General features: G+C 36.4%; 1 protein-coding gene and 1 long non-coding RNA gene across 4 annotated transcripts in view; both read left to right on the top strand.

Moving 5' to 3' along the window:
• The window catches only part of LOC107654147 (uncharacterized), a 33,790-nt gene extending 32,915 nt beyond the window's left edge, over window positions 1–875 (top strand). For both annotated transcript variants that reach the window (XR_001630309.1, XR_001630308.1), the window contains exon 5: window positions 643–875. This is a non-coding gene — a long non-coding RNA (uncharacterized LOC107654147). The remainder of the gene's footprint in view (window positions 1–642) is intronic.
• Window positions 876–10,476: 9,601 nt separating this feature from the next.
• LOC107654110 (DET1 homolog) lies at window positions 10,477–27,781 on the top strand. Of its 2 annotated transcripts, XM_016441036.1 has the most exons (7): window positions 10,477–10,693; window positions 11,415–12,183; window positions 13,453–13,806; window positions 14,013–14,203; window positions 15,743–15,934; window positions 16,442–16,641; window positions 27,767–27,781. In XM_016441036.1, the coding sequence occupies exons 2-6, from the start codon at window positions 11,431–11,433 to the stop codon at window positions 16,629–16,631; spliced, it is 1,680 nt and encodes a 559-aa protein (XP_016296522.1). In that variant the 5' UTR covers window positions 10,477–10,693; window positions 11,415–11,430; the 3' UTR covers window positions 16,632–16,641; window positions 27,767–27,781. The 2 variants fall into 2 exon arrangements, with proteins under 2 accessions (XP_016296522.1, XP_016296521.1); XM_016441035.1 differs by lacking the exon at window positions 27,767–27,781 and having other exon boundaries at window positions 16,442–16,802.

Genomic DNA, 27,781 nt, shown 5'->3' with positions numbered 1-27,781 from the left:
TGATTTCATATAATGTCCTTTTTTTACTTGTTTGAATGAGTAGATACGGCACACACTGTCAAAACATTACAAAACCAGCGAGGAGCCATTTTCAAGGTTTTTTTTTTTTACGGAACTAGTTGTTCGTGTATAATTAGGCAAATATAATATGCATCACTTACTGTAATGTTTATTTATTCATTAATATTTAAATGTGTTTTGCTGCAGATTCAGAGCATATTTTGCCCCCAGCCACATTTACACACAGTTTGGGCTGATTTTAAAAGAAACAGCATGCAATAACCAAGTGGACTTTTTATTTTGATAATTTTTATGGAGGAATTATCAGGTTTAGTCTTTGCTTCAAATGCTCTGCTCTGCTCCGCTTCCTGCTCTTTTATTCATTATTTTTACGAGGCTCAACCACATTTACCCTCAAAATGAAGCTAATTTGATTTTTGACAAATCAGTAATTGAGTTTAAATCAGGTTAACCATCTTTCCAGCTTGCTGAATGCTGGCAATTTTCAGGTAAACCTGATAAGAATCTTCAAAAGTTCTGAGAGAGCTGATTTTTTAAAAGCTGTTGGTATGAAATAATGTATAAAATGTTGCATGTTTAATGAGATATTTGTTTATTCAAAGCATTCATACTGTCTTTTAGGATGTGACAAATCCAGGATGCTGATTTCCGAGCTCATTAAATGGACACCTAATGACCGTTTGTCCTCAGTAAGTGAGATCGATGTGAGTCCTCAGTGTGTGCTGAGGAAGTGAAGATGTTACGCAATTGGAGAAGACACTGATGAGTCCGCAGAGGAGGTGCCCCGTTCTTGCTTCGACTTTATTTAGTCTATGCTTGTTTACAAAACCTACACGCGTTTATGCTGTGTTAAAGAAGGGCTGTTGTAAGTTGTAATGGCTTTGATTCATTCCACAAGACATTAGAGCAGTAGATCTGTGTGTCCAACATCTTGCAACTGATCTAACGTCTTATGGCTTTACATTTTCTTGGCTAATGTTCAAAGGGAAGCAACAGGCCTGTGCATTTCCCCTCTGAAAATTTAAGTAAGATTTTGTTTGTCATTTTTCCTCACCTGAATCGAACCTCTTTTCCCTGTTAAATTTAACACATTCTTGTTTCAGCCCAGAACCTTTGTGAGCTTCATAAGATGGACAAATTTTAAATGCCAGAATCTCCTTCACAATAATAAATGGGATTAAAGTGCTGTCTATGCTCAACAAAGAAATTGGGAAATTATGTTTTTACCTTAGCATGAATTTTATCCACTTAGGAGACGTCAGCTGCAAGGAAGCGCAGACAGCCATTTTACATTTCCATAATTTGGTTGAAAAAAGCCACAAGAGGTGTATTTTCAGGCACAAATGTGCTATTTGTCCCCCCCATTGTGTTCCCAGTACTATTCTGGTGTACTCCGGGACTGAAATGTTTGGTTCGTCATGTTGTTTTGTCAGGCCTTTGTGCATTTCTCTGCCATTCTACTGTACATTGTCAGGCATTTGCATGATTGTTTTTGTATTTCAGCACTGTTTCTTCAACCTTTTTACCACAGGGCTGCTTGTATGACAGAGGCCATCGTGTAGGTACAGTCATTTTGTTTATTTGATTTAGCAAGGAGGAATTTTAAAGCAGTGTAGCATGAATCCCCGGTGCTTTTTTGCACGCGCTGATCACAGATTTGAAGTGCACGGTTGTTGAAAGGGTTTGTAAACAATACTGTAGCTGCATCATTCGATCTTAAGCATAAATATGAGATACAAAGAGCATGTCCGAAGGGCACAAGTGTTTGGAGATTTGTGTCCTCCTTAATCACTATTAATTTGTATTTTTGCTGTCACACCACACAAATGACATGTGGGTAATTAGGACCAAATTAAGAGGGTATTTATCATGGAGATTGCAATCAATTAATTAAAACCAATAATCTCAATATGTGCAAATTGGCATTTGGTATACAATGTAATTGTCAAACTGCATGCATGGAAAACCAGAGACAATTTGAGATCCAATTTGTTGTAGGGATGAAAGTGCCCTCTTGAAAATTAAAAAAGTGTCAGATCACACAGCTGCTTCACGTGCTCAATATTGTAGCCAAAATTATTATATATTTATAATACATAAATATAATGAAATATATATTTATAACAGAAGATAAAAAGCACAGTTTTAAAGGGAGAACCAATGTACAAATTACAAATACAAAAGTCTTATTACTAATTTCTAATATATTCCTAATATATTTATATATAAATATATAATATTATATATGTATATTATATGTACATGTATGTATTTTATTTATAAAATCTTAATTATATTAGCCCAATTATATATATATATAATTTAAACTTTTTTACAGTCTTTAGGGTTTTACCTTGTCGTCTGATGTGCTGAAAAGAGTTTGTTTGGCATCCCAAAGCAAACCTAATGATATAAATGAATGTATTTATAGACTTTTTATATATATACACATAATTCTTAATTTATATGCACCAGTTGCGGAGGAAATCTCCCGATTTTAAGGGTCAGCTTGGGCTAGGGGTGTTTTCATTATTCATTAAAGAGATCTATGGTTGCCGGTGGCCCTAATCTACCCAACGACGCAGCGATAAGCGTCAGGTTACCTGCCAGGCCGAGGCAGAGGCGGTTCAAAAGTCACATTGACAGATGTCCGTATCGATGTTATGCAAACCTGTACAGAGCGATTCCTTGTTTAGCTAAGCAGCCCATAAGTAATGCATTGTATTTAGCGAGAAGCAGCATCTGTTCGGCAGCCCCTGCGAGGAAACCCCGATTACCTGGCAGAAGGTGCAGCCTTTCCAGGTAACCGTGCTAATCAGCTAATGATCTCAGCGCTGAAGATTATTTTCCCAGCATTCATGTTTGTGGGGAGGGATTTTGCCAAATCTGGCGCCCGCACATCAAGTCTGGCAAGAAATGTATAAAGTCCTCTGGGGAACATGGGTGGAGAGAACCACAAGCAGCTCAACAAGTTCTTCTGACACTAATGTTTCCTTCACTGGCACTAATAATAGAAAAGTGCCCATCAATTTCCTTTCACCTGTGATCCCCAAGTGGCAGAAATTGCCTCTGCACACTGATGGCCGGCTTTCTCGTCACTGGTGTGGTGCGGCGCTCAGGCTTCCCTGCTGAGAACCCCCTTAGCTTTCTTAAGGGGTGAGAGGGTAATTCTGCCTGAGTGTGGTTTCTGCACTTGACCTCCCTTTGCCTCCCTTTAAAGAGCGTGTTTTGATGAAATGGTGAAATCATTACTTTCCAAACTTCTGGTCCATCTCTGCTGACCTAAACTGAGCGGTGTCCTATCTGAAAAGCTGCAGATATTATCTTACTTGCTCTTCCACTCTGGCCCCCGGAGCCCCATAAAAGCTCGAGATTTGAGATCCATACAAGCAAAAACAAAACAAAACAAGAAAACGGCTCTGAAGCAATCAGCGAGTGCTAAGGAGAGTGGCCGCAATTACAGAAATGCAAGACAAAAGCCATTTCAAGGCACTCGCCTAAAACTTTTTCATCCTCATCTGGTACGAATCTTTCCCGTCGTTTCTTTACTCTGGATGACCAAATACAAGGTCTTGTGGGATGTGACGTTGTGGCATTGTTGCAGTATTTCAACCTACACTGTTAAAAATAAAGGTTCCAAAAAGGGGCTTTTCGCAGCAATGCCATACATTCTTATAAAATATAGGTTCTTAATTGGCATCTGTGGTTCCACGAAGAACCTTCAACATCCGTGGAACCTTTCCACTGCACAAAAGGTTCTTTATAGTTAATATATATTTTATAGTTATATATTTAAAATGGTTCTTCTACTCTCTTAAAAATAAAAGTTCCAAAAGGGCGATTTCACAGTGATGCCATAGAAGAAACTTTGGGGAACCTTCTTAAAAGAGCCATTTTAAATATAACTTCAACTATAAAGAATCTTTTGTGGAATGGAAAGGTTCTATGAATGTTAAAGGGATAGTTCACCCAAAAATGAAAATTCTGTTATTAATTACTCACCCTCATGTTGTTCGACAGAGAGGATGACTTGCAATTTTTACACAAAAAGTATTCTCATAGCTTCATAAAATTACGGTTGAACCACTGATGTCACATGGACTATTTTAACGATGTCCATACTAGCTTTCTGGGCCTTGAACGTTTCAGTTGCATTGCTGTCTATGCAGGGTCAGAAAGCTCTTGGATTTCATCAAAAATATTTTAATTTGTGTTCCAAAGATGAACGAAGGTCTTACGGGTTTGGAACGGCATGAGGGTGAGTAATTAATGACAGAATTTTCATTTTTGGGTGAACTATCCCTTTAAAGGTTATTCATAGAGCTATAGATGCATCGCTATGAAAACCCTTTTGGAATTATAATTTTTTTGGGTTTAGAAGAACCATTTCGGGTTCCCCAAAGAACCTTATAAGTGAACAGTTTAGTAAACTTTAAAGTGTACAATTTAAAAATAAAAAATCTAAAGAATCTTTTTTCCCACTATAAAAACTGGAATGAACCTTGTGGAATGGAAAAGTTCCATGGTTGTTAAAGATTTTTCATAGAACCATAGAACCTTGGGTGACCAAATTCAAGGTGTTGCCAGATGCGACAATGCAGTAAATCAACAAACACTCTTAAAAATAAAGGTTCCAAAAGTGTGTTTTTATCAACGATACCATTAAAGAGTGAGCCGTTTCAGTAAGCAGTTCTTAAAGAACATTTTTCCACTATAAAAAACCTTTAGTGCAATGGAAAGGTTTCCTGGACATTAAAGGTTATTCATGGAACCATCGATGCCAATAAAAAAAAACTTTATATTTAAGAGTGTACCATAAGATAATCACTAGTGGGTCTTGTCGCCTACAATCATTCACAGTCTTTTATAAAAAAAAGAATGAATGTATAAGAAAGGTGCACATGGGTATATTTGCTTGAAGGGAAATATGACAAGGAGTAAACAAACTTAAAATCTGCTGAAATACGTGGTGGAGATGAAGCAGAGGGTGTTGAAATCACTCCTGATTTGCATGCCCTGCAGTCTCCGGCTCTCACCGAGGACTGATGTACAAGGAGATGCGAGCACTCTTTACACGTAGTCCCATGACATGCTGTATGCGCTCATTATGAACCCAACTATGCCTGTCCAGAATGTTTCCCTCCCCCATAACACACACGCACACACAAACGCAGCCATATCGCATACAAGCCTTCTTCCATGCACGCTCACACACGCATCCACAAAAGAAAGATCGGCATCCTGCACTTGTCCTTTACCCTATATCCATTGTTTGGCTCTGAGAGGTTTCCACGGAAACCAGAATTAGAATTTGCCTGATACTTAAAGACGAGGCTGAAATGTGTTGTATGGCATCTGTAGTCCGTATCGCATGTAAACAACTCGATTTCTGATGACCACTGACACTCATTCACTCACAAAATGTATGTTTATTGCACGGTTTGCAGTGTATCGATAACCTCATCAGTTATCTGCTAAATATTACTAGTCACGTTTGAATGAGGAGCTTGAATTAATTATAAAAAAATACAAATTTATAAGAAGCAGCACATTAAGTAGACATATTTGAAATACAGCATGAGATATAAGCTGCCAGTCTGTGGCCACATTGATTGGACTGGCAAAGCTGCAGAGAAGGGCTGGCTTTGGTAGGAAACAATGTTTCTAAGCAACAGCATCCTGTCAGCTGATCAGGACGGCCAATAGAATCCAGCCATGTATTCCGCTCTGCCAATGAGGGAGCACATGGCTTTATTTCTATCTGTGAGGGTTTAGTGTTAGGAGAATATATTTACACACACTGACCAAGCAGCCAGCAGGCAGATCTCTGTAGGTTTGTTTGGTCCAGAAAGGCCTTTTTCTTTCAATATGACTCAAAACAACATGAAACTGGGAAAAGTTTAAATTTAGGTTTCATTTTAGTGCTGTATGATACTTTATGAAACCTGTAGATCTCAGATTGCATACATACCTGATTCATTCTGGTCACAAAGCATTAAACAACTGGAAATAGAGTCATGATTTATAATTATTAGATTTTTTTTTAAACATGTCATTGTTAGCTCCCTGATGGGCTTTTTGATCTGCGCCATTTGATTTTTCTGCAAAATAATTGCTGCCATTTCTATTTTTTTTTTCTTTTCAGTGAACGAGCAACATTTGAAGCTTACTGAATCTTGCCTGAAGAGGAACAGAATATGCATGAATATAAGTCACAATATGTGATCAACTGGACATAAATGCATCAAGAACAGAAGGAATTGTGACTTGAAAAAACAAATTGTGGAAAAAAAATCCCCCTAAAGTTTGAAGGAAGCTACAATTACGGCAAAATTATATTATGTTGCTGAGTACCAACTATATTGAGAAGGTAAAAGCTTCTTTTTGAATGTCAAACACAGCCTCTATGCAACGCAGATTTCCAGAAATGTTCATCTTCGCTTCTTCTGCGCAAAAAGCAACCTTTTAAATCTGCTTTTTCCAATTACGGCTAGCAGGCAATAGGTTTATAATTAAGGCTATATGCCACCGGTTTGAGTGTACTTGGAGTTTCCTTTGCCCTGGCCATTTTTGAGTCTGGAATCGGCAGTGAAATTTTCATTACTGCAGAATTTGCGATATCCTGGTGCTCTTTGTTTTGCTTCTCCGGCATTAGGCCCTCATATGAGTCTAAAAACCAGCCTTAAGGGCCCTCCATCTTCCACTCGGGCTCTGGATGCAGAGGAAATGAATCTTCCTGGGTCCTCGTGCATTTTGTCGGAGAGTGAGGAGGGGGACCTAAAACCAAAAACAAAACCTAAAAGGGAAGATGATGACCCTTGACGAAGAGAAACGAGCTGAATGCAAGGCCATTATTTGGAAAAATCTCAAATGCAAAGCCTATACCATAATGTTATAGCTGCCATGTTTTTGGTCCCTATAAGCGAAACGCTTTGGCCAATGGGTAGAGAGTGCACTCAAAACGCTGGCACGTAGCATTTGGAGGGCTCTAATGTTCTTTTTCCATGTTTTTCCACTGGAATACCTTTCATGCTCACAACCTGCCATTACTGAAGATTACAACTTATATAATCTACCAACTGGGTCTCTACATACTTGGGTCGAGGATAATTGGGTACAAATCCATTATCATACTCTCAAGGCCAAGCACACAGGTTTCCTTCTGTGCTGAGTTCTTAATCATTTTTGTTTTTCAATTTTTCAGCCCTCGTAAATCCATTTTGGAGAAAGAACACTAAATGAATTTGGGCAAATTAGACTTTATCTCATGTTCCCTTTTTGGAGCTCCACATAAGAACTACTGCATAAGATCAAGCTTAAAATCTTTTTCAGACAGGCACATGCATGTATGTTAAATAACCTAATTAATTATTTTTTTATCTGACAGGTTAATTATAGTTAACTTAAACTAAAACTATAAAAATGATCAAATAAAATATAAAAACCATAAGCTATTGTAAGCTAATGATTGCTTCAAAAAAGAAAAGAAACTGTATACCAGAAAGGCACCTCCATTAGTGGTGTTCTGTAAAGATTTATTGACCTCTGTCCTAATCATCATGGAACTACCCTGTCAATTGACATTTAAAAATGGTTTGTTAATATCATAATTTTAAACATTTCCTGGAAGGCAGGGAATTAAAGGTGTATTTACAAAGTCCAAATGCTCCATAAAACGTGGAAGTGAAAAGGCATTTTGAGCATTCGTCATTTTTTTCTATGGCAGAAAGGGAAGACAAAAGAGTGAGATGACCTCATCTGTCACTGCTTTGCCTTTTCGGTGTACTCTGCTAATGGGTGCATAAATGAGAAGTGCTTTGTCCCTAATTATCAGTTCTAAATTTCCCTTTTGTTAGACCTCTCGCCAACCAAACCCTGACCAAGAAATTTCTTCTACCTGAAAAGTTAATTTAGATTATTTTTGTTTATTAATGGTGGTCTCTCCTTCTGATTTTGCCTTGTAAAACTAGGTGAGTATAACAAAAAATTAAGACAGCCTGTACCCTTAAGTTTCTTTATTTAGGTTACAATAAGGGAATAAAAGGTCACAGACATTTTGGCTAAAGGCCTTCAGTGCGTCAATTCATTGCTCATCATGTCATTTTACACAATCTATGAGCATTATAAGGCGTTGTTGCTTAATCAAACAACAAAGTTCAGCTTAACTCATCATAGAACAACTAAAGGTTCAATACCACTTCAGACACAGAGATGCTCTTTATAAATATTGTACCTAGAAGAAAAACAAAAAAGACACCTTTCTTTGTAATAATTTTTGGTCAATGTCCTCATCACAACAGGACTTCACAACCTTCACAATCCCAATGCATTTCAGATGTTCAGTGCTGTGATTATGATCAATGATTTGTCTGCCGTTGACTGATTTGTGTTTACTCACTCCGATTCTCAATGTTTTCCCAACATACAGTAAAGAACATGCACAAAACCAGGTGAGACCATATGGAAAGTGCCTAAAATCTCTTTAAATCTACACTGTAAAAAATTATTGTGATTTTAACAGTAAAAGACTGTAAAAATGCTACAGTAAAAACCTGTTAATTGGTTATCAGTAACTTTCCATACTATATACGGTGAATAACTGTAATTACATTTAATGTAATTTTACAGTAAAATACTGTTAAAATTACGTTTTTTGGAAGTGAAAAAGAAAAAGTCATTGTATAATTTACAGTGAAAAACCATAAATTGACACTCCCAGAATTCCCTGCATGACACTTCATATTTTGTTTTTTCATTGAAATAACTATGTTTCTTAGTTTTTTTCTTATCAGTTGTGTACATTAAGGCTTTATCTTACATCTAATGTTGTTAAATTAATGTTTACTGCATTATTTCAGTATCATGTGTGTTACCATGTTGGTGTTTAGTGTTTGTGTGAATGACACTGTGCACCTTCTATATATATATACATTAGTATTTCCCTTCTCAGCTTGTGGAAGAGCTGTTTGTGATGAGCTTTGATTCATCATGTGACTTTCTCATCACCATCTGTTTTTGGTGGTTATCAGTATCACAATGGTTCAAAACAGATATTAGTACTTAAATATGCTGGTTTATTAACATTACATCAGTTAATGAAATACGTTTTTTTGTTGTGAATTTAAGTTAAGTCTGTAAAACCTGAAGTATTGCTACCATATTTTTAACGGTGAAATTCTGGCAACCACAGCTGCCGGTATTTTACCGTAAATGTCACCGACTTTTTTTACAGTGTAGCTCTAGACAACTTTTGTCCCGCAAACCAGCTTAGAGTGTTTTTCAACAGTGTTGTAACACTCACACCAACCCAACCCTGAGCAAGACATTTCTGAAAAATAAATTCTGATTATTTTTTATACCATCCCTGATAGCACATGTACATCTCGGAGACGTCTATTTGATGTCTGCATTTACATCTGCAAGATGTAATCTTCTGCAATACGTCTATAGGAAGTTTCCTATTAGATGTCAAATAGATGTTTATCGTTTAGAATATGTCTTTAAGATGTTTATGATTGAAAACTGACATCTTAAAGACGTCTGTCAGATGTTTGTACTCAGCAGATGCTTTCCAGATCAAGTGATTTTTAACAGACATCTTGCAGGCGTACGTGTACTATCTGGGATGTTCCTTCTGAAAATCACCTTAAACAGCCTAAAGTGGTTTGTGGGTTTAAACTAGCTGGTTAAGCTGGTCAGCATGATAGTTTCCCAACGTGACCAACTGAAAAGAGCTGAAAACCATTCTAAAATGTCTCAGAGACCAGCCTGGCCATGTTGGGAGACCAGGGAGGCCATCTGGTTTAGTGTGGTTTAAACTGTTTTTAAGCAGGGAATTCTTTTGCGTCAAAATCAAATCAATTTGAGCACGATTTAAACCCAGATGATTGTAACCACTCTAAGTTTGTCTGCCTTCGGAAAGCTAGTGTGTCTCCGACATCTAGTGCAGCTCAAGCAGGTCTCGTCCCATTCGTCGATATTTGTGATATCACAAATCCCGGAAAATATGCGTTGTAGTCCAAACGAGTCGTTCGTTGTAGTTTTTGAAAAGTGATTTCTGTTCAATAAAATATCTCCTTTTGAAGTGGACTTTGAGCTTTGTAACTTCGCAGATCTTTTTTATGCTCAAACAGCAACACTACAGACTAACTAAAGTTGAAAAAGTGAAAAAGCATAATAGGACCCCTTTAATCATTTCTCTTTTGTCACTGACAGTAATAATATCCTCATAAGACCAAACTGATTAGCAGCGTGGATACCCAGAGCTGACATATTCATTCAAAACGACTGATTTCAACGGTTGAATAATTTGACAGAACATCTCATCAATCCAAATCGCCCTTTCGTTATTACCACAGGCACAGAGGTGTAGTTGCGCTGTTTCTCCGCTGCTGAAGAGGGCGCTCTGACACTCGCTGCGCCTCTTGTCCTCTGTTCATACGCAGAGCTCGCCGAATGCCAGTTACTTCCGGCGTTTAGACAGCGAACAGAGCTCTAAACTTATTTACAGTGCCAAATAAACTTTTTTAGCGCATCGTTCCTTCTTTTCAAAGATTCTCGCTTGTATGTTTAATTTTATACGGCTGTAGGTTGTGTCTTGGCCATGCCTGTGCTCTTTTAGAGAGCTAAAGCTGTAAATGTTATAATGAGAAGTATTTCAATGGACGTACAGGTAAGTTATGCATAACTTATTCATCTGCTTGTGTTCTGGTCTTTATACTGATGTATTAATTTGATTTATTTTAAACGAGCTTATTAACCTTTAACTATAAAAACAAAAAAGCAACAAAGGAGTTTCAAACCAGAAATATCTGTCCGTTTCTGCATGTACGTGCCTGTCTGCCTGCTTATTTGTTTGTTTTTTGTATTATATATATATAATATTATATAAAATATTTTTGTTCAGTCTGCTTTGCAATTATTCACTTGATTATTATGATCTCTTTCAATTATGTTTTAATTACTCATTTGCAGTGTTAAAGCTGTTATCATGGCTCATGATGGCTGCCTGCCTTTTTTGTATTATATAAAATACATTTTGTAGAAAGATCTGCTCTGTCTGCATTGAATATATTAACGCGATTATAATGATCTCTTTTAATAATGTTTTAATTCCTTATTTTCAGTGGTAAAGCTCTTATAATGGCTGCCTGCCTGTTTTTTTTTTGTTTTGTTTTATTTCAAGTATTATTTAAGCTAATTTTGTATGGAGATCTGCTCTATCTGCTTTGTATTTATTACCTTGAATACTAATTTTCTAATTTGCATCAGTAAAGCTTTTCTTATGACTGCCTGCCTATTTGTTTATTTTTTGTATTATATAAAATAATTTTTGTAGAGAGATCTGCTCTATTTGCTTTGCATTTATTAACTATTTAATTTCTAATTTTTAGTGTTAAAGCTGTTATTATGGCTTCTCATCACAACACTACATCAGAGGATGACTTCCCCACTCTGAAGCCGAGACGCATCCAAAACCAGAACGTGGTCCACCGGCTAGAAAGGCGTCGGATCTCCTCTGGTCCAGTCGGGGCACATTGGTACCGTGTGCGTTGCTTCCACCAGAACCTGTTCCCCAACTTCACAGTGGTGAATGTAGAGAAGCCGCCCTGCTTCCTGCGTAAGTTCTCCCCTGACGGACGATGCTTTATTGCGTTTTCTTCTGATCAGACTTCTTTGGAAATCTATGAGTACCAAGGATGCCAAGCTGCTGAAGATCTTCTTCAGGGTCAGGAGGGAGAAACGCTGGCCAATGGGAATGACCAGCGCTCCCTCAACATCAGAGGCAGACTCTTTGAACGCTTCTTTTCCCTTCTCCACGTCACCAACGTGGCCTCCAACGGTGAGCACTTGAATAGAGAGTGCAGTCTTTTCACTGACGACTGCCGTTATGTGATCGTCGGCTCAGCTGCTTACTTGCCTGAAGAACCGCATCCACACTTTTTTGAGGTGTACAGAAACAACGAATCTGTGACTCCGAACCCACGCTCTCCTCTTGAGGACTACTCGCTGCACATCATAGACCTGCACACGGGCCGGCTGTGTGATACACGCACCTTTAAATGTGACAAAATCATTCTGTCACACAATCAGGGACTGTATCTGTACAGAAATATACTGGCAGTGCTTTCTGTGCAGCAACAGACCATACATGTCTTTCAGGTAAGTGTGTAAGACAAATTACCCGGAACTCTGTCTTATATGTTGTATTTTATTTCTATTTCTATTTATTCCTACTATTCCTGTCAGTTCTCTACAGTTCATACAAATGCAAATTGCAAAACAACCAAAACTATAAAAAAGAAAAAAAAGAAAGAAAAATAATTATTTTTTTTCTTTTGTTAAATATTATTAACAAACTTGTTTAAAAAAGGTAGCAAAAATCCCCAAAAAGAGAGGTCTATATTATTTTCTTAAATCTAAAATGCATAAAATATATTCTTAAAATATTAACATTTATCAAACTAAATCAGTCAGACGTTGTTCAGGTTGGTGACTCAAGCTTGTGCCATTTTCCAGTCCCATCACCCAATTTATACCCAGAATTTCTTGTCATTTGTCTGTTTTGGGAAAATATAAATAGGAAAAATGCCCAAAACCTTTGTTTTGTTTTAATTAAAATACAAAGTATAAAAAATGTTTTTAAATTTAAAATGTAATCTTAAAATATTTTTGACATAATTTTTTTTAATCAAAGCAAATTTATTTGGTCATTTCTCTAGTTTGTGCATAAATATAAGTAGCAAAAATTAAAGAAAAGAGGAATATATTTTCTTGTTAAATTATTAAATATATAGAATATATCTAAAATATATAAATATATCTATCTTATACAAAATATGAAATATGTTTAAAAAAGTTATTGACAGTTGTTTATCAAAATAAGTTTATTTTGCAAAACATGTTGCTTTTGTACCCATAATTTATTCAAATTTCATAAACATAAATAACAATGCTTAAAATAGAGAAATAACTTTTTTCTAGGAACACTAAACATATCAAATAGATTCTTAAATATTAGACATATTACATAATTATTGACATAATTGTTTATAAAATGTGTTACTTCTGCAGGCATCACAGGTTTGAATTTTAATTTCTCTACATTTTTTAGGCAAATATAAATAGCAAAAATGCCAATAAATACAGAAATCTATTTTTTTCTTAAAATATTTCATATATAAAATGTTTTCTTAAATACAAGATATATATTCTTAAAATATTTTTAACATATTTTTAAACTAAATTTATTTATAAAAAAAAAAAAAACATTTTCCATTTCCCCCCACTTCTTTCCATAATTTTCTCTGATTTCTCTACTGTTTGTACAAATAAAAATGGAAAAGGGTTTTCCCCCTTAATTACTTACCAAAATATTAAACTTACTAAAATATTGAACTAAATTTATTTTCGATTGTCCCTCCTGACCAGGTGACACCGGAAGGAACCTTCCTTGACGTGCGCACTATTGGTCGTTTTTGTTACGAGGATGACCTGCTGACGCTGTCTGCTGTTTACTCTGAGGACCAGGCTGAAGGCCATCCCGGTTTCTCCCGTCTGTATAAGGAGAAAACCATCAACTCCTTAAAACACCGTCTGTTGGTGTACCTGTGGAGGAGAGCAGAGCAGGACGGCAGCGCCACGGCCAAACGCCGGTTCTTTCAGTTCTTCGATCAGCTCAGACAGCTGCGCATGTGGAAGATGCAGCTCTTGGATGAACATCACCTGTTCATAAAGTACACCAGTGAAGACGTGGTCACGCTGAGGGTCACCGACCCCTCACAGGTACAAACCACCAGCACTGGAGTAACCAGAGATTCAATCAGATAAGCCCTTGCTGGCGTCATCCCGTAATCTCTGGTAGTGTAAGATACTTGTTATTGTTTTGTTGCGAATCTTTATACAGGTGAGATTTGTGTTGTGCCATGGTTGGTGGATCAGAAGTAAAATATTGTGTAAACTACCTTCTCAATTCTCCTCTTCATTTTTAGCCCTCTTTCTTCGTGGTTTACAATATGCTAACCACCGAAGTTATTGCGGTTTTCGAGAATACTTCAGACAAACTTCTGGAGCTTTTTGAAAACTTCTGCGACCTCTTCCGGAACGCCACGCTCCACAGCGAGGCTGTGCAGTTCCCCTGCTCCGCTTCCAGCAACAACTTTGCCCGTCAGGTGCAGCGCAGGTGAGATATAAATATTGAGCAAGGCCAATTCGCAAGCCACAAATTGATGGTTGAGCCAGAGAGGAGGCCTGTCTCACTTTGTCTCACAAAAGGCTATAACAATGACTCAGTGTAAATGTAGCGCTCTACATATTGGGTGGGAACTTGCTCATGCCGACACCTTTTGATATTAAAAACCCTAATTATGTAGACCTCACAAATGCAGGTTCAGAAAAAAGCAACAAACCTAAAGGTTCTGAAACTTTTTGAAAAACCTCACCCATTCAAAATGATGCAGACAGATTTCTTTTGTGCACATTTTTATTATTATTATATTTTTGTAAAGAAGTCTCTCATGCTCACCAAAGCTGCATTTATTAATAATTTAAAACTGCTTTCTGTTATATTGTTATAGGCCTACTGTTACATATATAAAAATATAATTCATTCCTTTGAAGCTGAATTTTTAGCAGCCATAACTGCAGTCTTCAGCGTCACATGATCATTCAGAAATCATAATAATATGCTGATTTACTTCTCAAGAAACGTTTCTCATTATACTCAATGTTGAAAACAGATGTGCTGCTTAATATTTTGTAGAAACCAAGATACTTTTTCCCCAGTATTTTTTTAGGGATTGATGAATAGCAAGTTCAAAAGAAGAGCATTTATTTGAAATATTAAAAAAAAATTTTTTTACTGTTACTGTTCATCCATTTAATGCATCCTTGCTGAAAGAATAACATTTCTTTAAAGAAGAAAAACATTTTTTTATTTTTTTATGTTGTGAACAAATTAATTGCCCCCATGTGTTTATATAAATAAAATGATTTGATAGAATTATTTATCAAACTAAATACATTTTCTTTCCCCTCCCCCTACCAAGATGACAAGATCTCTCTTGTATTTTAATCCAAGGTTTTGTCCTAACCAGTTGTTTCTTGGTTTCTTTTCTCTTTTTTGTGTTGGGTACGAGGGATGCATGATGTTAGATTTTTGCCGATATCCGATATTTTTAAAATCATTTTGGCCGATACCGAAATATATTTCCCTTTGCTTTGAAACAACACCAAGTCTCTCCTGCGCAGAAATTATAAACAAATTATTTTAATTTTGGTATTTGGTAATATTTGGTAATTGTTAGAAGTAATAAACTTGATTAAAGTTAATTAAAGCCTTGAAAATAACGAATAAAATCAATCTCTTGACTCTCGAACAAACCGGACGTGTCATTCTGAATGTGCATTCTCAAATAAAATGCAGCGATCCAAAACAGTGAATCTAATCATCATTCAGGCAAACGTTCGCTTCAAGAGTGACTACACTGCTGACGTGATCTTATCACTATCACACCCTGAGCACATGAGAGCTATTTGTCTTACCGGCAAGGCATATCGGCATTTTTGTAATTTTTTTTTTATTCTGATTCCCATAACGTTCCGATAATATCGTGCATCCCTAGTAAATACTGCATGGAAAAACTCATAGATGTTATTTTGTTTAATTCATTTGAGTCACTTAGCCTGCACATTATTTATGGACCGGTTTGTTTGTGCCCAGGTTTAAAGACACCATCGTGAATGCCAAATACGGAGGGCACACAGAGGCGGTCAGGAGGCTTCTCGGGCAGCTGCCCATCAGTGCTCAGTCCTACAGCAGCAGCCCATATCTGGACCTCTCTCTCTTCAGCTATGACGACAAGTGGGTGTCAGTCATGGAACGGCCGAAGACCTGTGGCGATCATCCCATACGGTAACTCCTGAGTTTAAAAGTCCCTTTTATTAACCAGTTCAGAAGGGAATTTTTAGTGCAATTAATGACTTTATTGGAATATTATTTAATAGGCTTTTTATGTATTTTCTTTTTACTTTTAGAGCATGCCTGAGTTTTAGTCTCTTGCAAGCCTAAATATAGACATATGGACAGTCTTAAAGATTGTTGACAAAGACAGTGATTTGCAGAAGAGGCCAGAATGTACGCCCACTTTTTCAGTATAGTGAAAAATGAGGCCCAGCGTGAGGTCTGCATCAACTTCCTTGTTAAAGCTTGAAACACTGAAGTGTAATTTCATGCCGTGACAGGCGATCTTTAAAACACTTCTTGAGAGCTCTCAAAAATTTCCCTGACAAATGTTACCATAATTCTCTGATGTACCAAACAACGGTTCGCTTATGCTGTAAAACACACCGGTTTCTTGCTGTCGACATGCGAGTTGGCTTCGTAATAAACTGCCACTGCTTTTTTTCCCTCCTCCTGCAGGTTCTACGCGAGGGACTCGGGGTTGCTGAAATTTAAGATCCAGGCAGGCCTGCTGGGCAGACCCATTAACCATGCGGTCAGGAGACTGGTCGCGTTCACCTTCCATCCCTTTGAGCCATTCGCCATCTCTGTGCAGCGCACCAACGCCGAATACGTCGTCAATTTTCATATGCGCCATGGATGCGTATGATAACGCATGTGTGAGTAGAGACATGCGCTTTGAGAGACTCACGAAATCTGTTTGTTTTATTTTTATACATCCTTTTTATATTAAGGTTTTATTTATTACAAATGTGATCTTTTATGCATTTACACTAAATGTTTTTATATTTAGTTTTTCTGTTCTTTAACTAAATTGCAATGTGCAAAATAAAATGGTTTATTTATATTACAGTATTGTTTGACCCGTTGTCCCGCCTTTTCTCGTTGAAGGTGAAAGATTGTCAAAACAGATGTTTTCGTTTTTCAGCATAGTTTAAACTGACAGAACATTAAGATATCCTCAGTTCACATTCGACATCTGCCATTTTTAAATAGCAGAGAAAGTATAGAATATGCTAATGCCCCCCTTTAGCAGTTTTCCCCTCAAAAGCCTAATGAAATAGTTCAGCTTCCATTACCAAGCCAGCTCCCACATAGTCGACCAGCATTAACCAAAAAACGGAGGTGGGTTCGAAGCACGCAACACCACAGCAACACTAATGCCACAATAATAACTAATTCTGAAATTGATTCATTATAGCCAGTTTACTAAGTGAGAGTCTTCCCTGGGGGAATACGATTGTTCAGTTGATAGAGCAGAGGTTGAAGAAAATGCATCTGTTTTAACAAGCACTTCATCGCTGATTGAAGGACAATTTTCAATGCGACCGCTTTAAAACACCAGTGTTTTTGTGAACTTCCATACGGAGGGGAACGATTTTTCCCTCTTCATAATGAAGACAAAATACAATTAGAACTAATAAATCGAACGCGCAAATCCCAGACGACTCGTATTTGGAGTCGCCCGACTCAGTGGGAAAGGAGCATGTCAAATCTCCCCCCACCAGTCTAAAAGCTTTCTTTTCTTGAAGTTCCGCAGAGTGCCATTTTTTTTGAGTGGACCCCTAAGTGCAACTACTGTAAGTGTAATCATTCTCTCAAGGCTTTATGAATACGAATCCCTGATATCCCGCTAGTTACTGACAGAAATTTCCCCTGTCCAGCAAGATGACTGCGTTCTTGTAGGTGCTCCAGGCGCGGTTGTGCGCGGGGCCCCTGAACGCAGGAATGAATGCTTTTAACCATGGACTGGATTGAAAAGTGTGATCCTAGGGTTCGGCGTGGGCGGGAGTGGGAGGGTGTCGACTGTGCTTCGTAGGGCTTCTCTCTCATTTAATTCATCTGTAATCATGCTGCCTTGATATGGAACAAAAAAATCTTACCGGGGTTATAATTTCCCCGTGCAATCAGTTCAGTTTTACGTTGCATGGGAAAAAAAGAGGGGAGAGAGAGTAAAAGGTGAAAGGTACAGAACACTTGATTGAGGAGAAAATTAAGTAAAACGTTGTGAATTGTGATTGCATTATTCAGCGTTTTCCATCGCATTGTTTTGTGTTTCTATTATGTGTCGCGGTGACCTGTCCCCATCACAAATGATCCACACTGCTCCGGGTATGAGAGAATTAATTGGATAAAGAGAGAGAAGAACTAAAACATTTACCACAACAGAATTGGTGCCGACAGAGATGTTATGCCATGCTCTTTCAGTCCGACCTCGTCACAGGCTTTAATAGCTATCATTGTTGTGGCTGCCTGCGCTGTTAGACAGAGACAGTGCATCTTTCATTGCGGTCTTTATTGCTCTGGTTTAAAAGGTGTTACTGAACCCGAACCATCCATCATGGGCGCGCTTTGTAAAACATGGGATATCTGTGTGTCATCAATTGAAAATCTGTGCTACTCTCCAAACTTGTAACTTATTAGAAGGAACATTTAAAGTAGCTTGACATTTCTGCTTGCTTCACGGCTTTTATAGCGGCATCGGTCGACTCAACCGCATGTAAAGTTGCAGAGGTCATTGCATAGGTCAGTTGTCTACCTCCCTAGGGGTTATTCTCCTCGTAACTTGTCACAGTCTTTTATGATATGCAATTACAATCCCTTCTGGTCTAATTTGGAGTTGGCTAGAGTTATTTGAAGTATTTTGCAGTTTAAAAGGTCTAATGACTGTGAATGGATCTCACTTCTGAATGACTTTTTATGAGAACTACTGATTTCAAGTTTGTTTTCTGTTTAGGATTAAGATTAGGATTTATTTTCATTGAAATTTACTGATAGTCTAGGTAAAAAAATGGTAGAAATTCAGTTCAACAAAATTTTAACATGCACTTTGAAACAATATAATTGTTGACTCCGCTAAATGGTAGTGCACAAAATAAATGCACTTTTATATACATAAATATTTTATATACATTTGACCTATTTTTTTCTTAAAGATAATTAAATTGCAATTAGTTGCACTAATTAAAATAGCTGTTATGTTTTTTGTTTGTTTGCTTGTTTGTTTTGTTTTATAACAAAGTCATGCAATAAGACTTTTTAAAATTAAATTTATTTTCTAGATTAATCATATAAATTAAAATAGCGGTTTGGTAAACAAGTGAAACAAAATTCAGGCAAGACTCAACTATAAAAACTATACTTTTTTTTAGGGCTGTGTATCGGCAATAATCTGGCGATACGATACGTATCACGATACAGGGGTTGCGGTACGATATGTTGCGATTTATTGCGATACTGTAAGCAAGACGATATATTGGGATATTTCTTATTTTAGGAATAATAAATATAAATGTATACATATAAATTAAATTTATATTTAATATATAAGATGCACTGCCTTTACACAGAGTGCGCATGTTCACGAAATTGAAAGTGAGCACTCATTCAAAAGAGATTTAAATACTCCCCATTGATAGCGGCTCCCTGATATGCAAAATATTATATGCAATATTAGAATGTTTGCAGGAGCAGGTGGGACTGGACAAAACTTGCAGGAGCGGAACACACACGTTGTCACTGTTTAAGTTCAGAAAGAAGAAGACTGCTATCTAGCGGTCGAGATATAAACTCAAAACGAAACAACTGCCATGAATCTTGTATACATTTTTTTTTTTTAAATATCGATATTGTGTTTTTGAGAATCGATACAGTATCGCCAAACAAAAAATCGCGATACTCACGTGTATCGATATTTTCTTACACCCCTAATTTTTTTGATATACTAAAATTTTGAACTGATTTTTTCATAAATGTGAGGTCTGAGCAAGTTGTCACGTGTTTTCATTTTAATGGATTTTATTAATTACAATGTTGGCCAAAACAGTTATTTCATATTTTATGTTTGCATTTTTGTTTCCATACTTTGTGGCAACATATCTCACTATTGGTGAACTTCTGTATATTTTTCTTGGCCAATAACAGTGTTTTTGATATGTGCCTATTCAAAAACTTTCCTTTTATATACGCATGTAATTTTATATAATAACATGATGTATCTTTGTTAAATTTTATATACATTTTATGATTGTCTTTGTGCCTTGAATTTGCCTGTGCCCATAGCCCTCGAAACGACACAGGTGGCAAGTGTTTGATGGCCCTGTAACACTTTTTCACTTTTTATAAATATAGACTCTTCAAACTTGTAATCAGGCACTTATTTTGTGTTAATTAAGTCTACACAAATGGCAGCAACCTAGCATGCAGAGAGGCCGCGAGTCACCTGAAAAACTTAATCTGGGTTTATTCGGCCGCCTAATTAGGTGTCCAGCTGCTTGCCGGTCAGCCAGCTTGGAGATCACGTCCAATCAGATGGCCAAGTAAATCCAGGGCCACTGAGCTGGGCTAACGTGTGATATCCTGCCTCGGTCGATGACATGGCTGACTGGGGTTAACCTGTGAAGAGACAGCAGGTGCTGTGGGATTAAGTGTCTGCCCTGCCTCTGGTTACACAAGCTAATTGAACACATTCTGACGCCCTCTGGACACCTGGGGAAAGCCTCTGGACATGAGAGTGGGAGGGATCTGGTTTGTACCGTGTGTGTGGTTTGAGGAAAAAATATACTGACCCCTATTGTCTAAAAAGAGAGATAAATACAATGTGGTTTGCTTATTAAGCTAACCAAAATATGAAAACATGCATATTACACTGAAAAAAAAAATGATGTAGATACAATTGTCACTCAGAAATTGCTAGTATAAATTCACAATTAATTACAACGTAGTGGAAAGCAACATATTGAATTCTACATGGAATTTTCAATGAGGAAATACTGAAATAGTATGTAAAATGTGCTCCAATGATCTTTATTTACAACCTCAAAAAAAAGAAGTTTTTTTTTAATATACAGTGTATTCACTGGGCTGAACCCTTTAAAATATTAATGACAGATTTTAGGTTTTGAGCCTTTAAAAGGATAGTCCTCCCAAAAAAATGAAAATTCTTTCATTAATTACTCACCCTCATGTCGTTCCAAACCCGTAAGACCTTTGTTTATCTTTGGAACACAAATTAAAATATTTTTGATGAAATCTGAGAGCTTTCTGACCCTCCATAGACAGCAATGCAACTACCACATTCAAGGCCCAGAAAGGTAGTAAGGACATCGTTAAAATAGAGGCACTGCGCCTTGTTTACAAAGAGAGGCATTCACACACATGCGTCATGGTACTGATACGAACATGCATTGAGTTCAGACATGGAAGAGAAGAAGTTGTTGAATAAAGTCATTATTTTTGCTTTCTTTGCACACTAAAAGCATTCTCGTAACTTCATAAAATTACGGTTAAACCACTGATGTCACATGGACTATTTTAATGATGTCCTTACTATCTTTCTGGGCCTTGAGTGTTTTAGTTGTGTTGCTGTCTATGCAGGGTCAGAAAGCTCTCGGATTTCATCAAAAAATATTTTGTGTTGAACATAGGTCTTACTGGTTTGGAACGATGTGAGGGTGAGTAATTAATGACAGAATTTTCATTTTTGAGTGAACTATCCTGTTAACATCTTGAGGAAGTGCAGCACCAACATGGGAATGCATCTCTAAGACTGTTGTTTGAGTCATATCATTATATTTGTGTAAAGTTTTGGTAACACTTTATTTTACGGTGTCCTTGTTACATGTACTTACTATTATAATAATATACTACTATTATAATTATAATAAATTATGCATAATTATATGCAACTAAGCCTAAACCAAACCCTCATCCTAACCCTAACCCTATAGTAAGTACAAGTAATTAATTGGTATTACTCAGTACTTATATGTATAATTACACTGTAACGATGACACCTTAAAATAAAGTGTAACCAAAGTTTTTTTTAGTCCAAATTTTAGGGCCTGTTTGAAAAAAAAAATCACTCTTGGGATATAAAAAATTGACGATTACTTCAATGAGATGGTTCTTTTAATCAGTTGAAAGACTCAAGTTACTAGTTTGAAAAAGTCAGCAAAACCTTCATGGAACAAAGCTACAAGTTTCTGAAATGTTTTCTGTCTTGAAAGTTTTGCACCATTTATATTGTGTGGTTAGTTGTGTAAGTTTTCAGTGCAAACTGAACAAAATTAGCTTAAAAAAGTGTACCATGAATGCGTGTCAAAAACATCTTTATATTATGTTGTGTTTAGGGGCAGCACATGAAAACAGTAATTAAAATTGATGAAAACATTGTAAATCGATTCACAAATGAATGATCCTTAATAGCTAGTTCTTTCTATAGTGTATAAAAATCATACAGTGCAACCAGTGTTACACAATTAAAAAACAACTGATTCTTTTAATAAATCATTCAAAACTCACTCAAAAAACTCACAAGTTTTATATTAAATTGAGTGTTTCCTGCACTGCCTTTCAGCGTTGGCCAATACTGTGCAACAAGTTTGTGTACCATGAATTTACATTGAAACATATTTTTGTTATTGAGCTGTCCTTGCTGGCTGCACACAAAAACAGACAGCACAAGCAGTATAGTGCAATTCACGAATGAATGACTCTTAGGAGCTGCTCGCTTTTAGCAAATCAAACAGATGCAGAGCAACCAGCGTAATCCAATTAATAAACAAATGGCTATTAAGAGCCGGTTCCTTTATTGAATTGTTCAGCAGGCTCGCAAGTTCATGGGTTTCAAATCAGTCTGACAAATACTTCATTGAATGAACCCACTTAATGACCTATAACACTTTCTTACTGGTTTACTGCTACTGAAATACAGATACACATTTTTATAGAAGCTTAATTCTACCACTAAATAAAAAAAAAGGTAATTGTGAATTTTATCAATCAGAATTGTAAGATAAAAGGTTGTAATTACCTCTTATTTGTTTATTCTGTGGCAGAAACAAGCGTGACTTTTTTTTTCTCAGTTGAATTTGAGTTTATATCTCACATTTCAGACTTTTCTTCTCAGAATTGTGAGTTTACATCTGACATCTTGAAATTCTGAGTTTATATCTGAAAATTCAGTTTTCTTCAAAGAATCGCAAGTTTATATACGGCGATTCTTAGTTTATATCTGAAAATTAAGAGTTTACTTCCCAGAATCGCAAGTTTATATCAGGCAATTGTGAGTTTATAACTTATAATTATATATTAAATATATAAATGTGAACTTTAAATAAATAAATATAAATATAAACTTTAAAATAAAAACAGAACAAAAACATTGTTTCCCACATCCCCCCAATTATGGATGTATGACTTTAAAAAAAACACACACACATATATCAGATTATCATTGATCTATCGGTCAGGAGATGCTTGCATGTTTAGTAATGGCCATCTTTATCTGTAAATAAAGAATGATGCTTATCTATTAGCTTCGAACTGGGTAAAAGGTTTCAAATAAGGTCAGTGTTTGAATTAACGGTGAGTGAGCAGTACAAAGAGCAACAGAAATTCACATGTCAGTCAGTTGTTTTGGTAAAACATTAAGCTGAGGTTAATTACGAGAGGAGGTCATGGACCATATGTTAGTGTTTGCAGCATATATGTCGTGTTATCAATCTTTATGAGAATATAAGGCCAAAACGCATACATTTCCTACCACATGCGATGCGAAGACAAGCCCGCACTGCTGGCCTGACCCTGGTTACTATGGTTACGATGTGTACTTTGTTGTAGCCACTGTCTGCCTGGTAACCCAGTTCTTGCTAATTGCTGTTGTCTTGGCAACAAGGTGCCCAATGTAATCTGGAAAATACAGATAACAATCTGCAACAAATGTATGTATTCATTAGAAGAATTCAGCCTCTCCCTTCTGGCGTTCCTTTGGCAGACTAGACCACATTTTAATCTTTGTGTTTTTGGGTTAGAATAAAATGAGTCGACACACCTGACCTTACAAGATCACACTTATTTCGGCGCAACCTCGATTCTGGGCTGCCGGCCACCTGTTAGACAGCAGTGTAATATGAAACGGAAAGGGCCTGCTCTGGTGTAGCATCGTGTGTTATCGCGTAATTCAATAGAGAGGACCTACACTGATTTTCACCCCAGTGAGATGTGTACATCATCATTCAGAGGAGACAATCAGTCTAACGAGCGTGTTTAGTTCAATAATTCACCTAATTTAATTCTGCAGTTACTCTTGGATGAAATTAAACGTGTAGCCCACTGTACCTTATACAACTCTGCTATTGCTGTATGAAATCACTAAATGATGTACTTAAAGTAAATCTGAATATCAATGCATAGTTCTTTATTCTTGACATATATGCTGCTGATTTTAAAATTGTTCCAACACTCTCAGAAAAAAAGGTACAAATCTATCATCAGGGTGGAACCCTTTTGAAATATGTACCATTTAGATACCTTTAATGTACTAATATGCAATCTTTAGGGGTAAATAAGGTTCAAAATTGTACCTTCCCCATAGCTTTGTACCTTTTTTCGAGAGCGAACATTATTTAAAAAGCTCTAATACTATTTAATATAATCTTTTCTGTAGAAGGAATGTGAATTAGGGCTCCAGAATGACAAAAAGCAGCATGCAAGCATTATAAAAGTGGTTCATATGTCTTGTGTGCTATATTTTAAGTCTTTTGAAGCCATGCAATGACCAAAAATCCTAATGTTCTTACTCTTATGATTCTTTTGTGGTGCTTTTCTCGGTCCCACTTTATATTAGCGGCCTTAACTACTATATAGTTACATCCAAAAATAAGTACAATGTACTTATTGTGTTCATATTGTATTGCAAAACACTTCTGCTGCTATTGAGGTGGGATACAGGTAAGGTTAGGGACAGGTTTGGTGGTATGGGTAGGTTTAAAGGGATAGTTCACCCAAAAAATGAATATTACCCCATCATTTACTCACCCTCAAGCCATCCTAGGTGTTTAGGACTTTCTTCTTTCAGACGAATACAATCAGAGTTATATTAAACAAAGGTTCCACTTTATATTAGGTACTTAACTACTATGTATTTACATTTAAATTTATCATTCGACACATTGTACTTAAAATTTAAAAATACCTGCATGTAATTACATATGTAATTGATTTCTGTAATTACATTTATAATTACACTGTTGACCCATCCCTTACACCTTAACCCACCCTTAAAAGGAAAGTTCACCCAAAAATGAAAATTACCCCATGATTAACTCACCCTCAAGCCATCCTAGGTGTATATGACTTTCTTCTTTCAGATGAATCCAATCGGAGTTATATTTAAAAACATCCTGGCTCTTCCAAGCTTTATAATGGCAGTGGGTGGGTGTTATTTTCCAACAGTCCAAAAGAAGTCCAATAAAGCGCATCCATCCATAATTAAAAGTGCCTCACACAGATCCGGGGGGTGAATAAAGGCCTCCTGTAGTGAATCAATGCGTTTTTGTAAGAAAAATATCCATGTTTAAAACGTTATAAACAGTCATCTCTAACTTACGCTAACTGTCATACGCACAAGTGTTCTGGATGGATGACGTAGGCTGTACGCATAGCGTAAGCTCCGGTGAGATGTGATGAATGCAGAAGCACAGAGAGCAAAACAAAACACTGGTCATGAATTAGAAGTACAAAACGGGGATTTGTAAAGAAAAATGTTGGAGGATTTTGATATAAGCCAAGAGGAGACTGGTTTTCCTTTGCTAAAGTAAGGAAATTTTGCTTCCTTTGCTCCTGTAAACAAACGCTGGTTCTCGCGAGACTAGCATAATCTCACTGGAGCTAATACTACGCTGACATCCTACGTCATCCACCTGGCATACAACAGTTAGTTTTTAAATATAACTCCGATTGTATTCATCTGAAAGAAGAAAGTCATATACACCTAGGATGGCTTGAGGGTGAGTTAATCATGGGGTAATTTTCATTTTTGGGTGAACTTTCCTTTTAAGGGTGGGTTAAGGTGTAAGGGATGGGTCAACAGTGTAATTATAAATGTAATTACAGAAATCAATTACATATGTAATTACATGCAGGTATTTTTAAATTTTAAGTACAATGTGTCGAATGATAAATTTAAATGTAAATACATAGTAGTTAAGTACCTAATATAAAGTGGAACCTTTGTTTTTGTAACATTGTAGTTTGATAGCCCTTGTCTCATTTTATTTTCAAGATTCTGTAAATGATTTCTGAGTTGTGATTGCAAGTTTTCAGAGTGAACTGAACAAAGATAGATTAAAAAATGTGCTGTGAAATAATGGCAAATATATCTTTATATTGAGTTATCCTTATATGCTGCACATGGAAACATGCAGAAAATTGGTGGAATTTATTCACGAACGAATAAACTAGTTCCTTAAAAAAAAAAAAAGCAAGGATATTTTAAAAAATCTACATTTTTCGTTTGAGAGAACAAACTCATTCAGGTTTGAAACAACATGAAGGTGAGTAAATGCCCTTTTGTTGATACTTTTGTGCTGCTTTTTTAATTATTTGAGTGAACTATTGCTTTAAAACAGGAAAAGAATATAACTAACTACACTGTGTTTAAGGGTGCACTGCAGGATTCTCTCTATTATCCCTCTTTTTCTCTCTTGGTCCCATCACAACAAACCAATTAAATCATTAGGCTTACCGTAGTGATGCAGTATTGCAAAAACAAGGGTTTGAACACTGATTTGTTTTAAATGGATTGGTTCAAAAATTCATTTCTGACCAAAAGAAACCCTCTGTTGTGTACCTTTAACACTGTACTGTACTTTTTCATTCACTCACAATATGTGACCCTGGAGCACAAAACCAGTCTTAAGTCGCTGGAGTATATTTGTAGCAATAGCCAAAAATACATTGTATGGGTCAAAATGATAGATTTTTCTTTTATGCCAAAAATCATTAGGATATTAAGTAAAAATCATGTTCCATGAAGATATTTTGTAAATTTCCTACTGTAAATATATTAAAACTTCATTTTTGATTAGTAATCTGCATTGCTAAGAACTTCATTTGGACAATTTTAAAGACGATTTTCTCAATATTTAGATTTTTTTGCACCCTCAGATTCCAGATTTTCAAATAGTTGTATCTCGACCAAATATTGTCCCATCGTAACAAACCATACATCAAGGGTAAGCTTATTTATTCAGCTTTCATGTGATCTATAAATTTCCATTTCGAAAAAATGGACCCTTATGACTGGTTTTGTGGTCCAGGGTCACATATTTGAAAATTAGCCCAAATTACTTCATTTAATTGGACTGTTCAGTATAAATAGCATGCTATAAACATTTACCACTGCACATTTAGTTAACTTGAAAACATTTCTGAGAAACCGCAGCTTAGGAAAAAAAGGCTAAATCCTTCTCCAGAGATCATTTAGTGGGCACTGAGTTTAAAAACGGCCCATGTGCGTAAGGAGGTTGTGTCACTGTTCTCTCTTGAGTGTGAATTTATGTATGTGTCACATACAAGTAATTTATACAGAGTCATATTGAGATGCATACATCAAAACTAGCATTTCTCACCCATATTATGGTCCAAACCATTCATTTGCATTCAGCATCAACTCAATGAATGTATAGCAGATAATTTAAAACATTAATATGTCAATGATGTATGCTTTCCTTAAACTTTGATTGTTACACCTAAAACTGGGTGGTTCTTGCTTATATAAAAGAATGTTCAGTAGGTCATTCATACTTGATTTGTGAAAACAAATGCTTTGTTCTTAGAGATGTTTTATGTATGCCATTACTATCAATCTTTCTGATTAACGAAAATACGCTTTAGCTTAATAGGACCTTCGCCAGCCTCTTAACAAAACATGTTTTGGTCCCTGTATATATGTTTAGATGTATCTAAAGAGGTTCTCCTGTTCTCCATTTCCATTTGCAGGCTTCTTCAAAACCC

The sequence above is a fragment of the Sinocyclocheilus anshuiensis genome, unplaced genomic scaffold (genome assembly GCF_001515605.1).
Source record: "Sinocyclocheilus anshuiensis isolate Anshui unplaced genomic scaffold, SAMN03320099.WGS_v1.1 scaffold115, whole genome shotgun sequence".
In the NCBI taxonomy this organism is placed as follows: domain Eukaryota; kingdom Metazoa; phylum Chordata; class Actinopteri; order Cypriniformes; family Cyprinidae; genus Sinocyclocheilus; species Sinocyclocheilus anshuiensis.
This window is presented reverse-complemented; position numbering and strand designations above follow the sequence as displayed.